Source organism: Aythya marila (genome assembly GCF_965140915.1).
Source record: "Aythya marila genome assembly, chromosome: 24".
Lineage (NCBI taxonomy): Eukaryota > Metazoa > Chordata > Aves > Anseriformes > Anatidae > Aythya > Aythya marila.
The window spans coordinates 4215520-4231228 of NC_139065.1; the positions used below are offsets into that span (position 1 = coordinate 4215520).

At 54.8% G+C, this 15709-nt stretch overlaps 1 protein-coding gene across 9 annotated transcripts in view; it reads left to right on the forward strand.

Annotated features, from left to right (window-relative positions):
* Positions 1-13919, forward strand: part of NFASC (neurofascin) — an 84062-nt gene extending 70143 nt beyond the window's left edge. For all 9 annotated transcript variants that reach the window (XM_082778642.1, XM_082778649.1, XM_082778641.1 and 6 more), the window contains 3 exons: positions 4073-4204; positions 4758-4827; positions 10219-13919. In XM_082778642.1, the coding sequence (XP_082634768.1) occupies positions 4073-4204; positions 4758-4827; positions 10219-10450 (434 nt within the window). In that variant the 3' untranslated portion in view covers positions 10451-13919. The remainder of the gene's footprint in view (positions 1-4072; positions 4205-4757; positions 4828-10218) is intronic.
* Positions 13920-15709: the final 1790 nt, after the last annotated feature.

Genomic DNA, 15709 nt, shown 5'->3' on the forward strand with positions numbered 1-15709 from the left:
CTACACTGCCCACTGGATGCCACAGAAGTGCCCTTACCGCCTTGCACAGGCGCTGAATCAGGCTTTCTGCATTTCTGGAGCTCCACTGTTCACACTCGAGGTTCAGTAAATCACAACCAGAACTTGCTTTGTGCCACCGGCGGGTTTTGCCGGAGGAATCTGTGCGCGCTGCTGTCAGAGTGGGGTCTGAACGCTGAAAAGCCAAGGAGCAAGCGGCACCGCAGCAGCCCACGCTGACAAATGCAGTAGGTAGAGGCTGCAATTTGCAAAGAACTGGAGTTGTTTTGCTAAGCCCCAGCCGTGTGGTGATGGAAAGCTCCAGCGCTTCCTGGGCTCTTTGCTGAAAAGCAAAATGTTCGTCCTTGGTGGGGGGGGCTGCAGTGGGAGCAGCAGCCCTCCCCACCCCACCCCACGCATTCGGAGCTGTGACTCCAGCAATAATTCTCTGATACACTGGGCTGACACAGGGACAGGTGGCAGCTGCGAGTCCTCCTCCCTGCCTCCTGCTGCCCAGCATTGATAAAAAAACCAGCGCCCGCTGACCTTGGGCACGGCACGCAGCCTCTCCGGGGAGATGTGTTGCATTTTGTGTCTGCTTCCAGCCCCTCACCTGACTCAGAAATCACCAGCAGCCCCCTCACCCACAGCGTGCAGCATCTTTCGGGATTGCTGCTCCCCGGTTCGGACCCGTCTCTTCTCTTTTCTTGCTTTCCCCCACATTGGGAGCCGGGGCAGAGGAGGCAGCCCCCTGCGCCACAGGCGCCAAGGGGCAGGGAATCATTAGGAAGGAAAAAAAAGAAGCAATATCCTCAGCTGATTGATGCTGGCCGTCTCGGCGTGTCTATTTTCTGTAATTTAGGGGTTCCTACTGCTACTATTGAAACTAGAGCCTTGGCTGCCTTTGTCCCCGTGATGGAGGCTGAGCGGTGACCTGAGCCCCGGCACCGTGGGAGCCGCAGAGCTCTCGCCGTCCTTGCAGGCACAAGCGCTGCAGATCCATTTCTTCCCTGGCTGGATTCTGCTGACACGAGCGCTCGGCCCCCGCTGACAATCATATGCTGTCAGGAATGCTGTCGATAAAAAAGCCCTGTTCATTCCGCTTTTTGTTTTTAATGTTTTGCAAATAGCTCTTCTAATGGTTTCTTCAGCGTGAACGCGGATAAATACGCAGTCCGTGTGCACCACCACTTCTCTTCTGCTTAACTTGACAGCTCCGTCTCCCAACAGGGCTCTTCCCAACAGTAAATGACACTTCAGAAGTACAAATATAGCTTATAGAGCTTAATGTAAAGATATATTCTTTAAAAAAAAAAAAGGTAAAACACTGGAAGGGGGAGCCGTGAGGGACTGGAGCTAGTGAGACTTCACACACCAACAGTAAATACCCGATGTCGCTGACCTGCTGCTGTTCTTCAGGCAGCTTTGCGATTGGCATATAAACTGTGACTGTTAGGTAACCCTTTTTTTTCTGCCACGAGATTGTAATTACTTTTTAAAAAGTCACCTCAGCTGCATTCCAAATCCATAGCTGTTTGATTGCGCAGCTGCTTTCCACTGCTTACCTTCGGCGCTGGCCTTACATTAGAGCAAATCCAAACGGCCCCTCTGACAGCCAGGTCCTTAATCCTCCCGTGCTGAATGCTGCAATGACAGTCACTCGTTTACTCTCAATACACGATTGCTGTGCCTATAATTTTGTCGGCATGTGTTGCTTTTTTGGGAAGGATGGCAATTACACCTCTACCCTACCGGTGCCCCAATCCTGCTGCAGAGCCCCCTGGGGACTCGGTACCTTGAAGCCGCCCCCCTGCACACAACTCAGCCCCGACCCCGTGGCACGAAGCGCACCTCTCAGGCTGCTTTGGTGCTTCAGACCCTGCAGACCCCCTTAATTGTCCCTTAGCACTGCTTTATGCAGAAATCCCACCCCACCAGGCCTGCTAACCCGACCTCCTCCCGTTTCCAAGCTCTCCATTAGAGCTTCGTTCCCCCTTCCTCCCTGGGCACTCAGCTAATTGAATCCAGATCCCAGCTCCTTTCTGTTCTAATCTCATTCTCCCCCTTATAAAAGCGCATCTTCCTGCACCACGCAGCTCAGGTTGGTTTAAAGGCAAATATTGAGCGGGGCAGCGTTAAAAGGAAAAGCAGCACAGGAGAGCCGGGGTACTCCCAGGCAGCCCACCCCCACCAAAAAAGCAACACCAGCTCAGAGCAGTCTGCATCCGACACCATTTCTTTAGCAAACGGCCCTTCCTTGTCCTTCTCCTTTACCTGGGGATGTCCCCGGGCTGTGTTTTGGCTTCAAGTCCCTCCTGACAGCAGGGCTTAGGTTTCACCTTCAGGAAAGCCCCTGGTACCTGGGGGCAGTCTGAAGGACCAAGTGCAGCCCCGAGTGCTGTTCTTTGGGAAGTTTACTGATTCAACCCACTTTTAATGTCGTGGTCTCTGTTCCAAGGGCCTTCCATTCCCAGCACATCACTGGGGGGCTGCCTTTCCTGCTCCCTGTGTGAGCAGCTCCTTGTCCTCTGGGGTTGTTACTGAGCCAACCCGGATGGTGCTGGGCACCCTCCGGGTGTGACTCTGGGGTTTTTGGCACTCTGGGGTTGGCGTTGGGAACCAGCTGCAAACCCTCACCTCTGGTTGTAGCTCTCCCAAGCACTGCCCTGCCTCTCCAGCCTCTTCTCGAGCTGTATCTGTGTCAGATCAGCCAAACACGGGCACAACCTTGTCTGCCAGGGCCGCCCCTCCGCTATCCATAGGAGGTGGTGGGTTTAAAATCAGATTATTTCAAGACAGGTACATGAGATGGTGGCTTGTGCTGCCTCAGCTCTGCCTGGGCGGTCTTGTTGGCTGGACTTGACTTAATTAATTAAACAAGGCAAAGCATCCAAGACAGCAGCACAGCCCTTCTCAGCACTCCGCAGTGCCAAAGCAGCCAATTCGGGTAGCAGTAGAAAGCTCATTTCAAGTAGTTTTTTGTCCCATGGACACCCATGAAGGATGCTCGCTGCACCGTCCTTCCCGTTCTGGACAAACCCCACTAAGTCCCAGCTCGATCCCGTCCAGCTCTGACCTCCCCTGCTCGTGCCAGGCCGACCTCTCTCCGTTTGCTGCGCGGTCTGGTTAAATTTAGCCCCCCGCTGCGCTGAAGGTTATTTTCTCCTCTGCTCTGTCTTGCTGAATACGAAGCGCATGTCAATGAGAGCCAGAAAATGGCAGCTCGGTGCTATTTATAGGACACAGATTTGTCTGGCTGACCGTGCACGGGAGCTGCACGCAACAAGGCAGAGCACGTTCGGGGACAGGACACCTCTCCTTGCTTGGCGTCAGCCCCGCGGACACTCGGCAGCCTGGCAGGGCGATGGAGCGCTGCTCTAAAGACTTTCACGCGCTACCAGACCGCGGCGCAGCAAGCTGGGACGTCCCTCGAGGACCTGAGGCCAGGGCTCTGTGCCCACCTCATGCCCCAGCTCGTGTCTGGCCACGTCCCGCTGGCCTCCACGTCTCCTCGCCCAGCCTCCCGTGGCTGCTGGGACCCCGTGCCCACGGCAGGACGCGGTGCCCGTGCCCTCTGCAGCTCTCCTCGCTGTGGCAATGCGGGCTTCTCCAGCTCCAGGCTGCTGCTGAGCTCCTCAGGGCTGCTCAGCATCACTCCACACCAGGGATCGCATCCTGAGCTACGGTCCGGGCGCTTTTCTTTCTGCCCTTTTTGCAGAAGCTGCCTCCGAGGCGGCTTTCACGCAAAGGGACGCAAGATCAAATCTGTTACCCAGCTTCTTTTGCCATTATTTTCCACGCCCTTTTCTCACTGGTCTGTGCTAGGTTTTACTTTACGCCGTGACCCTTTGCTGTTTGCAGCTCCTGCTAAAACGTTGAGTTGGCCTACCATTAAAAAAAAAGCCCCAGATCCCCGTGCTACGGTCTCGAATAACCCAGTCAGCACACACACAAACGCAGTGCTAAAGCCAGGTCCTTTTCAAACCCGTGGACTGAATCCTTCTGCTCATTTATTTCTCTCCATTGTCCGGGTCTTCCCTTATAGCTTTTATTTTCCCTTCAATTTTCCTCCCAGCCTACACCAAGAACCACGTGGACATCGCGACCCAGGGCTGGTTCATCGGGCTGATGTGTGCCATCGCTCTCCTGGTCCTCATTCTGCTGATCGTTTGCTTCATTAAGCGGAGCAGAGGAGGGAAGTACCCAGGTAAGAGCACCACACGGCAGCTTTTGTGCCCGTGGATTCAATATCCGCAGGTTTCCGGGGGCTAATGCAATTGTGCTGGGCTCAGATACACGCCTGTGATTACAAGCACTTTCCTCCCTCCGTAGTGGGAACATTATTATTAGTGGGAAGCGTTTTAGTTAATTAAAGGTCAGCGAGGGCTCTGGGCTGCGCAGGAGGCACGTCGCGGAGCTGGACGCCCCTGCTCTGCGTGACCTGACCCCTATCCTGCAAATCTGCTCGTCCCCATCTAGAAAGAGGCCTTCTCAGACAAAAGCCTTGTTCCATTTTCCCAAAGTACAGCCAAGGCCTAAGAAAAGCCACCAACCTACACACCCCTCTCCGGTCACCTTCAGTGCCCGTGCCCTGGTGCCACCGCGGCAGTGGCTTTTGGGGACAAGCCCACAAGGCTGCGGGGTTTTAGCGGGTCCCTGAGCCCTGTGGGCATTTCACAAAGCCTCTGCTGCTCCCCTGTGAAGCTTTCACCCTCCCTGCTGCTTCGTAACGCCCGTGTCGGGGCTGTGCTTGCTTCCAGTGCGAGACAATAAAGACGAGCACCTGAACCCCGAAGACAAGAACGTGGAGGACGGCTCCTTCGACTACAGGTACGCTCCCGCGCGGCATGCGGACCCCCGCCACCACGTCCCCCCATCTGACCCGCTCCCCAGCCATCACAGACCTCACCACGCTACCCCTCCGCAGCCCCCCGGGGCCACGCAGCCTCCCCGGTTGTTTCTCCCCCCTTTCCTCCTCCTGCCTCCTTCTCTCCGCAAGTCCTGTGCCAAAGGGGCCGGGTCCTGCCCGAAGCCCCGGAGCTTTAAGCGAGCCGAGAGCCTGCTGTAAGGTTTCCTTCTGCCCCGTCCCTCAGCCTGGCAGGATCGGCCCTGGCGGAGAGCTGGGATTTTGGGACCTGGGACGTGGCTTTTAGGAAGTGCAGATCAACCCTCATGGCGCACACGGAAAAAAAAAAAAAAAACAAACCACAGAAGTCAGCTCCCGAAGCAGCCTGAGGAGATCTCAGGGGCATTGCCCCACAGCTCAGCCACTCTCCTACTCGTAAGGCAGAATCTAGGGGAAAAACGCCCAAAGTTGTGTTCAGATCAGCTCTGAAAGCACGTGAGCTCGCTTACTTGGGGTCTGCCTGACTTCATATCGAGGCTTTTCCGAAAGGTCCCGGCGGAACCCCTCGGAAGCAGAGCTTGGAGATTAGCCCTGCTCCTGCCCAAAGCGCTCTGATTGCCCCTGAGCAGCCACTTTCAGGCCAAACGGCATCCTCTGAAGGGCAGCAGCCACTTCTCCTTCAGGATAAAAACCTGCTGGGAGGTTTCAGAGAGGCACCAGCATTCTCCCAGCCCTTTCAGTGCCACGCAGCTCTCGTGCCTCCGCTGCTGGGGGTGGCTGCCTGCAGGAGCAGGCACGGGGAACGCCAGAGCACTGCCCGCACCCCACAGACAGCAGGGATGCTCTGCAGCCTCTGAGCACCCCCAGCGTGCCGTGCTTCTCCTCCAAGAACTAAAAGGAACCTTTCCACGGGAGCTGGAAAAGCCCAAAGCCCAGTGAGGCTGGTGGGAGTTCTCCCTCCTGACTTCCAGCAGGGGTTAATTAAGCGCCCTGGCGTTACCCAAATTGATGCGGCCAGGGTAAGGAAGAAGTTATTTAGGATTCAGGAAGGGATGTAATGGGGCACGTGTTCCACCAGACTTTGGGGGGAGCAAACTGAACGTACCTGCCTGCCCACAGGGCATAAAGGGAAATGGGACAGCTGCAGGCTTCCACGCCGCCCCGTTTGTATGGGCAGCAGTGTTAACTAGATTTCAGTAGGGACTGATTGTTTCAGAGGAAGTCATGAGCCCAAAGCTCCCCAGTTTTGTGATGGGAATGATGCAGAACAGATATAAACCCTCAGTGGGAACCCAGATAATCACGCTGCAGGAATGGGTCACCTTTCTTTATTGCCTGCCACACTATGGGGTCAAAACCTTCAAGCCACAAATACAACGGCTTTCCTTAATACAGAAAAATAGTAATTTAACACAGAAAATGCACTGCTATTTTCCATACTTTGACCAAAGCAGCTCCCCTTAACTCCCTGAGTCATGGCAGGGATCTTCTTGGCCCCCCAGTTTGTGGGATGGGCTGACACCCACAGCACAACAGCGCAGGCAGTGGGAAGGAGTGGGGTGAAGCCTTCATCCTACACCTGTAGCTCCTGCTGGGCCGAGTCTCAGCCTCTTCTTGGCAGCCCCGCTGCGTGCAGGCAGTGGAAGGGCACCAACAGGGAACGTGGGCACGGTTCCCACAGGAGTGACCAAGGTGCAGGAGGCTGAAGGGTTTGGCTTTGGGTTTTTGGGGTCATTACCCACAGGTGTGGGTTTTTGCCACGTTACTGGCAGTGGATATAAGTTTTGGAGAAGGAATATCACAGAATATCACAGAATATCACACCAGGAACGTGCCTTGGGAGGCATGGACTTGCTAAAGCAGGGCAAGATCCCCCCATCAGAAGGGGAAGGGGGCTCAGCTTTTGGGGCAGATCCTCCAAGATGCTCCAGCGTTTTTGATCCCCATCCCACAGACAAGATGGGGGGGAAAAAGCAGCCAAAGGAAAACCACCACCATGTCCGTGAGCTCTGCCCCCCGTCAGGACCACCAGGTTTCCTGGGAGAATGCCGCGAGGCTCCCAGCCAGGAGGCAGAAAGGAAGGTGAACTTGGAGGATTGATAGGAAACGCTGTTGGCTGATTAAGATTCAAAATGATTGCAGCGCTAGGCTCGAGGAGGGTGGCAATTAGTATTTCAAGCAAGGACAGGATCTGAGCTGACGTGAGCTCTGCCTTGGTTCCCCTCCCCACCTCCACATGGCATGTCTGAGACGCTCTCATCATATCTCACGTCCTTAATGCCCCGTGCATGCGACTTGCAAATCTCTGCAGCCTATAATTAAGAGATACTGTCACATCTTTCTGTTCCACTAACAGAATAATGGTTTTCCTGGGCAGAGGCTAAGCTGAGAAGCTTATTTTCAAAGCAGGAGACCATTATCCTTGGACAATGCTCTGTGCCCGTGACTGTGCCTCATTATACCAAATGCTCAAAGGCTGCACGTGGGGGAGCCGGCTGGAAACCCGGGCTGCCGGGAAGGGAAAGTTTTGTGTTTTTTTTTTACCTTCTGGGCTCCAGTTCGGCTCTGGCTCAGGACAGGGACCTGTGGCACAGTCCCACGCCCCACAGGCAGCTCAGCACCCGGCGCAGCAGCGACCAGGCCCGGTGGACACGGCGCTGTCCCCAGCCCCATAAGGGGCACCAACGTCACCGCGGTGCGGGAACCCAGCAGAGGGATGGAGGGGACACCGGGAGGTCCCTTTGGGGCAGCCAAAGGTCCTTTTGGCGACCCAAAGAGCTCGTGGGCCACCTCTGCCATGCGCTGCTGCTCCGGATCGGCTCACCCAGCTCGGACCCTTCACCCGGCTCCATTTGGTATAACGAGGCAGTCGGCTCCATGAGGAATGCAGTGACTTTTCGTTTGGGTTTTTAGCACTGCCCCTGTGAATGCATACCTCATCATATCTCTCTCTGATCAGGCTCTTTCTGCTTCTCTCTGTTTTATTCCCATTCTTTCTTCTCCTTTTCACCTGGTCTATCCACATGGACCATGAAGGTCTCTTGAAAGGTAGGACCACGTGCTGCCAGAAATCCGGCACATTTAGCTTTTTTTTTTTTTTTTCTTTTGTTTTTTTTTTTCCTTACTCCTTTTTGCAATTTGTTTCTTTCACAGCTGAAACTCTCCCTTCCCCTCCCTACCCCCATATACCCGCTTCCACCTAACACATTAAACAAGCCCTCCCCCCCCCAACCTCCTGCTGGGCTCGGGGGTACCCCCGTGCCCCACCAGCTGCATTTTGCTCCGAGATGCTCCAGGGCACCCCCGAGCACCAGCCAGGCCCCCCCTCGGGCCGGTCCCTCCACGTGCAGCGGGACCTGGGGATGGTGGCAAGGGACACGAGCGAAAATGCTGGCTCCTAACCGCCCGGCACGCTCTGCCTCAGCCCTGAAAATCCTCCCTGTGGCTCCAGCCTCCCATCCCAATGATTTATGGCACTCAGGATGACGTTTCCCAAATGGTCACGAGCTGGGTGCTCTGGTCCTCTAATGCGCCCATCAGCAAATCCCACAGAAATCCATGTTAACAGGGTTATGTCGCATCACTGTGCTGATGAGGATCTGCTTCGCCCTCCTAATGCACTAACAGGATGAGCGGTGCTGGAGAGAGGTAAAACCAGGGGCAGGTACGGGAAATGCAGTGCCGGGCTGTCTGGCACTGCAGAGCCCCCATTAGGGAAAAAACCTGGTTTTTGCTCCAGTTTCAACTGAACCCACCCCAAATCTTGGGAAAGGATGGTTTAAATGAAGGGGTCTGGGTTTTGCCACTCTCTGCTTGACATTAATTGGACTTTCTAACCACCAGTCCTGCTTGCAGACTGAATTCTCCCCCCTCCCGCCCTCCAGAAGGAGCCGCTTACAAAGCTAACGAGTTATTATTTATTGCGATGCCAAGTTAACACGAGGTCTCCGAGACTGGGTTTGTATCACGGCTTAATTTCCAAAGTGCTGATGTAAGGAAACGCGGTACGAAGCTGCCGGCTGTGCTGTGGGACACCGAATTCCTCTCCCACTGTAGAGCTGCTGCCATTAAGGGAATGGCAAGGGAGAGACGTAACGCCTGCCCCGGGCTGCTCCCGTGGCTGAAGAGCTTTTTGCTCCTCAGCCCCGGCTGCATGTGAGCCGTGCCTCCATCAGACAGACCTTGGTGTGGGTGATGGAGATCCAAGGGGCGAGTCCTGAGATGCTCTTTTAATGAAAAATGGCCCCGAATTCAAGAGGCTACAGGAGACTTGTTTTTTTTTCTCAAAAAGCAAACAAACAGGAGGCTGAATTACTTTTGTGATTGATGACTCTGCTAATACGGCACTGAAATAATAGAATTTTTTGACCACTTTTGAGAAAAGCAAAGAGCAGGGTAGAGTGCCACACCGGGAGGCGAGCCTGGCGAGGCCAGGACTAAAACAAAATGAAATACACAAAGAGACAGGAACGGTGGGGAGGAAAAAGCATTGAAGATACCTAAGTGATCTCTTTAGGTGTATTACACAATTTGCATGCTGAACAAGCTCAGACATGAACTAATGACTAATTGATATGAAAATTAATTTTTATACAAAGCAACCCACTCATCCTCGATGCAATCTTTATTTATGAGGTACCAGTCCTTGCCCTCCAGAGAGAAAACAGCTTTTCCCCAATTTTTTGCTAAAAGGTTTCTTTAAAAGGTTGCTTTTTCCTGCGGGTCAGACTATTTATTTTTCAGTGACCTGCCTTAATCTTTCTAAGTGAAAAAGAGAAAAGGGTAAAGAATTGAGCAAACAAGCTCAGATGCTCTGAAGTAAGCCTGGAAAGGTAAATTCCCACGAGTTTTGGACGCTGCACAGAACTTGGCATCCCGTGCGTGCCCCCTCGCAGTGCTTTGAGAGTTCTCCCCGTTGCATGGAGCTACCTAAACTGCAGAGCGGGGCTGTGCAGGGAAGGCTGGGAGCAAAGCTCACTAAACTGAGGTTACCCCAAGGTCGGCTAAAATGCTAGGAGAAAGAAAGAAAAGCAGCGACGACAAGGGAAGGGTATTTACAACGCGCACCCAGTTGGGCTGAGCTGAGCAACCGATGTCATCCGGGCATAAAAAATTGCTTTTTAAAAGGAAAATAGCATGGAGGGTGGGCTCGCAGAAGCACCAAAAGGCAGCTGTGGGGTTTGGCCAGCGAGGTGGCTGTGTCCTGTCCCCACCACCCGGGGTGGTTGGAGGCGCCCACCTTCCTCCTGCCCCCGCTCAGCACGGCCGCCCGCTGGGTGTAGGTGTGAATATCCAGCCCTTGGCTTGTGGCCACCTCCCTTGCGAGCCCCGTTCTCAACCCTGGCTCTGTCTGTCTGTCTGTCTTGTGCCACCAGCGACGAAGACAACAAGCCCCTGCCCAACAGCCAGACGTCCCTGGACGGCACGATAAAGCAGCAGGAGAGCGACGACAGCTTGGTGGACTACGGCGAGGGGGGCGAGGGGCAGTTCAACGAGGACGGCTCCTTCATCGGGCAGTACACGGTGAAGAAGGACAAGGAGGAGACGGAAGGCAACGAGAGCTCGGAAGCCACGTCCCCAGTCAATGCTATCTACTCGCTGGCATAGCGCAGGACACTGGCACCACGAACAGCCCGAGGGGTTTGTAGTGGGCGGGGGGTTCACCAACAGCCGCCGCCGCCGCTACCTCCGACACAACCGTGTGAACAGCCGAGGACAGTTAAAAAAAAAAAAAAAAAAAAAAAAAAGGAAAAAAAAATAAGAAAAAAAATAGAAAACAAAAAATAATCCAAGCAAACAGGCAGACCAGGTGGCTGCCAACGCCATCTTATCCTTCGCAAACAAGCAAATGGCAAGGACTCCCGAGGCGCGGACAGGCTGGAGCTGGAATCAGAGCTGAAGCGCGGGGCTGGAGGAGGCGCGGGGTGTGGGGTGCAGGAGCAGGGCGCAGCTGGCTCCCCCAGGTCCTTTTTGTTCTTTCAGGAGGGAGCAAAAATTCTGTTTTAATATTTATAGGAAGGTTCCAAATAACTGGGAAAAAAAAGGGAATTTGGGGGAGGGAAGAGGGCTGAGTAGAGCACTGAGAGTGTCATGAAGGCATGAAAGAAAAGGAGAGCGGTCGATATTTGGGCACCACCGCCACGGCACAGTACTACAGTGATGTCCATCCTCACGCAGCACCTTGCCCATAGCCTCTCCCGAGCCTCCCTCCTGAAAGACCGAGCAGCACCTCGACTGGGAACCCGCTGGGACTGCACCGTACCTCGTGTGGGTGCTGAGCTTCCACGTCCGTGTCCCCTGGGGGCCACGCGCCACCTCCAGGTGGCTCGGGGAGGACGAGGAGCTGCGGACGAGCCGGGGGGGGTTGCTGGAGGATGGCCGGGTGCCGCTCGCCCACCGAGCCCGGGTGAGGCTTGCTCGCCAGGGTAACAGCACCGCTTGCCTGGGGAACCGCAGGCAAACCATTTCCTTTTAGTCTTTGCTTTGTGAGAAGCTGGGGGAAAAGCGCCCCCCAGACCATGCCTGCTTTCTTTTAAAGGCGACTCCATAAACCTTATGTAGCAAAGAGGGAGTGGAAGCAGGACCGGTATTAACAAAGGACGAGGGGACCAGAAATTCCTTATTTATGGGGAAAAAAAAAAAAAAAATCAGGACAAATGACCACAAACACACACACACAGCCCCAACCACCCGGTCAGGCCGAGAAGCACCCGCGGGGACCGGGTGGCAGATCCCTGCCATCGCCCTGCGCTGCAGCTCCGGAGCCCGGTGGGGACACGGCCACGCGTCCCTCGGGGACAGCACCGAGCTCCTCGTCCCCCCCAGCAGCAGGGGATGCTCCAGGCCGTGTGTTCCCAGCCCAGCCCTCCTCCTCCCGTCTTACAGTGGCCTTTCCCCCCCCCCCTCGATCAATCAGCCTGAGAGACGCTTCCACGCGCGCGGACCCTGCCTCCGCTCCGTTATTTTTACATATCAAGAAAACGCAATTTAGGTCAAACCCGTTAGCACGCCGCAACCCAAGCGTCTCGGGTAGGAGTGCTCCTTCACATGCCTTACACAGCTTCGAACTTCCCGGGAAGTTTTAACGAACTGATCCTAACCCCCCCCACACACACACCGCTTCCGCGCCCCTAAGGCGGCGGGCGACCCGCCGGCCCCGTAGGAGTAGGACACTGGGAGCCGTCCCAGCGGAGACCGCATGGATCCTTGTAGAGGGTAGAGTTTTCTAACAGCCAGCACGTAGTGGCCAACGCCGTGTGTATCCTCCCACTTCCTGCACTTTCGAAACCAAAGGTACCTTCGCGGAGAGAGATCGGATTTCTTCGGACCATTTCACGGACGTCGAATGATGTTAGGATGGATTTTTCTTTCGTTTCTTTCCTACGGAGGAGGGTTTTGTTCAGCTTAATGGATTAAATGCAATAGGATTAAAGCAATTATTCTTTTAGCTCGCAAAAGCTGGTTTGCTACGAAGACGTATTGCTAACGAGAATAATTCTACTAATATGGATTGCTCACATGTACTTTGCCACCTTCTTGAAGCTGCTAACGGCACAACGACCCTGCGCTTCGGGGAAGGGAGCCTGGGCTGGGGCAGCACCATGCAGAGAGAACGGGAGAGAGCTGGAAGGGAAGGGAGCAGCAGGCGAGGTGGGTGCACCACCTAAGAAGGGAGGCAGAGACCCTGTAGCTGGGGTGCTGCTGCCCTGGGGCTGCTCAGGAGCCATCCACCAGGGTTGATGCGATCCCATCCCCACCGCTGCTGCCGATGCGCTTTAAGGCGTGCGTCCCCCAGCCCACCCAGCAGTCGCCTTCAGTTTTTAAGCAGACGCATTCAGCTCGATGTAACGCGGCTCTCGGTCACGGGAATCGCCAACGTGACAGCCCACGGCTGTCCTTACAGCGGCGCTGAGTTTGCATAATGTGGAGAGAGCAACCTGCAGCCTTCGCCACCCAGCAGCGGGCTCTGGGCGCAGAAATTCTCCCTGCTTTGTCTCTCTGCTTAGCAGACCGGCTGCTCACGGGGACCAGGAATCTCTCGGCTACCACACGACATCTCCAACCCTCGAGGAAGCTGGTCAGGCACCCCTGGAAGCAGGGTGGTCTGTGCCGTGTGTCTGTGTTATGTGCCATCTGTACTAAAGCCTCCGTTTGTGTCCTGCCGTTAACTACAGCTTTACTCAGCAAACCTCTCCGGGTCCTGTTGGAAGCAGAGCAGCTCTCACCACGTGGCTTTTCCATGCGTGCCCAGCACACCATGGCCTCGGCGAGCAGGGAAGGAGCTGGGCTCGGCCTGGCCAAGCCCCAGAAAGCTCTTACAGAAACACCGACGGGCTGAGCATCGCCTTGCTTGTGAGCACGCAGGCAAGGAAGGCGTTGCCTGCGGAGGGCCCGTGAATTACTTATGGGCTCGTATTGGCTGCATGTAAAATTACATCAAAATTGTAAGATATAATGATTTTTTAACTATATTTCATTGCAACTTCCCCTAAAGTTTCAGCAGAGATCAGCAGGGAGGTGCAGGAGGGCTCAGACTCTCCCGCAATGTCCATTGATGGGTCCCTGTCCCTCGCCAGGACCCACACAGCTGCTCCAGAGCAGGGCACGCTCTGACCTCTTCTGCAAAAGATGCATCTTCATTAAGGAGCTGAATTAGGAGCAAACACTTAAAAATTTTAAAATATAGAGAGGTGAGCCAGACCCAAATCAAAGCGCTCTTAGAAGCTGGAGAAAAATAATTTGGGTCCAACTCCAACCTAGCAAATTTGAGCCTGTTTCTAGAAGAGCCTGAGCCCAAACCTCAGCCGTGCCGTGGATTTGGAGACCGGCTCTGCTGGGAGCATCCAGGCACGGCCCCCCCGAAATGCAGCACGTGGCTCTGTGACGTCCTTCGTGTGCACGGCCAGCTGGCACCGACCACAGGGGCACGAGCACGGGACAGCAGAGAGCAGCTGCTGCTTTGCTGTGGTCTTGAGGCTGCTCCTGTCCCCTCTGGAGTGACGTTGCAGTGAGACAGAGAAGTTGCGGGAACCACCACGATTCGGTACGAGCCCCCCAAAACCCTGCTCATGGAAACACCCAACCCGTCTGCAAGCCAGGTCCCAGCACCCCTACACTCACACACCCCGTCCAGCACTGCCTTCTTGCAGAGGAAAGCCCCAAGCCCACGCAGAGCGGCCACTTCTGCCCCTGGAGATGGATCCGGCCACAGGGAGCTGCTTTAAGCCTCCGAGTGAGAGGCAGCCCCCTGCTATGGGGCCAGGATGAGGGGACAGCCAGGCAGCAGCACCACTCAGCTGCCCCATCCATCCCCTGCCTGCCTCATCCATCCCATCCTGTCCTATCCCATCCGTCCCATCCCCATCCCATCCATCCCATCCCCTCCATCCCGTCCCATCCCATCCTGTCCATCCCGTCCCGTCCCATCCCATCCCATCCCATCCCGTCCCATCCCATCCCATTCCTCCCATCCCTTTCCAGCAGCTGCCTCCCCTTGGTGCAGGTCCCCAGCGTAACGTCGCCGTGCCAGGCTTAATCGCGTACTAGCAGCAAACGGTTTCAGTTAAGCAATAAAAAATAAACCAACCTTGTAAACATCACAAATAATAATAAAAAAACCCCACCCACCTTCTCTTTCTTGCACTACGACCTGTTTTATTGAGGGAAATAACTGCTTTTCTGGTCCTAACAGAGCACCCGCTGCGTCAGTAGCTCCCCCTGCCCAGCACCACCCGTCTCTCCGTGTCCTTCGCCAGTGGGCATCGGGCTCTGGTTGTCCAACGCAGTCTAACCCCGTGTCAGACACACCACAAACCTCTTCCTTTGCGGCTCAGAGTTCTCCATGTTTGTTTCTTCTGCTCACACCACAAAGAAAATACTGGGCTGTTTTGTTTTTCTTTCGTTTGTAAATATCTCTCCATCCATCCTCTCTGTAAAACCACCTGGTTGGTCTCAAGTATTCTATGTATTTATTTGCCTTTTTTTTTTTTTTTTTAAAGCAAAAAAACACCCAAACACCTTTGTGTTAACCCACTCGTCCCAATGAGAAATGTGTATCTGAAGCTGTAAAATTAACACTTTACAGCCAGAAGATTTATGGACTCCAGAAAAAAAAAGTGTTTAATATAAGGACTTATAAACTGACTGCATGAGAGGTGAAAGAAGGCCAAAATACTCAGATATCATTTTTTTGAATCACTGTAAAAAGAAAAGACTGGATTTTTTTGTATAGAGAACACTAAACATATAATAAAACATTGTTCAAAACTCACGCTAAGCCTGCGCTTCGTGTCCAGCAGCTTCCAGCCCCAGGCAGCCGGTGGCACCGCGCTGTCCCCCGGTGTCACCACCCAGCTTGGCCCCATCCATGACCACAGCCCTTCCCCAGAAGCCCAGCCAGAGCCCTGAAATTGTGGTGGGACTCCGTAGGTTGGAAGTTGGACTCCATGACCTTGAAGGTCTTTTCCAGCCTAAATGTTTTTACGATTGTCTGAAAGGGGAGGTGGTGGCACAACGGGGTTGGTGGCCCCAGCCCGAAGCGCCCCGCGTCCTTCCCACGTCTCGGTGGCCCAGCTGGGGAAAATGAGACCGAGCAGTTTGAAAACCTCAGCGTACTCCTTGCTACCCTGCACAGCCAGCCCTTGTGGTACCTCGGCAAAGCCCTGTGCCAGGACTCATGCCCAGGGGCTGAGCACAGAAGCAGCTCTGCGGGCTGCACGGGAGCACAAAGCCCTCCCCAACCACTCGGAGGCTGATGAGGTGCAGCCAGCAGCAGCCTTTCCAGGCAGGGAAACTGAGGCACGGAGGTGTGAGGGTGCCAAGCCCAGAGCTTGCTCCACGCAGCCAGCCCAGCAGCCACGTCCAGTC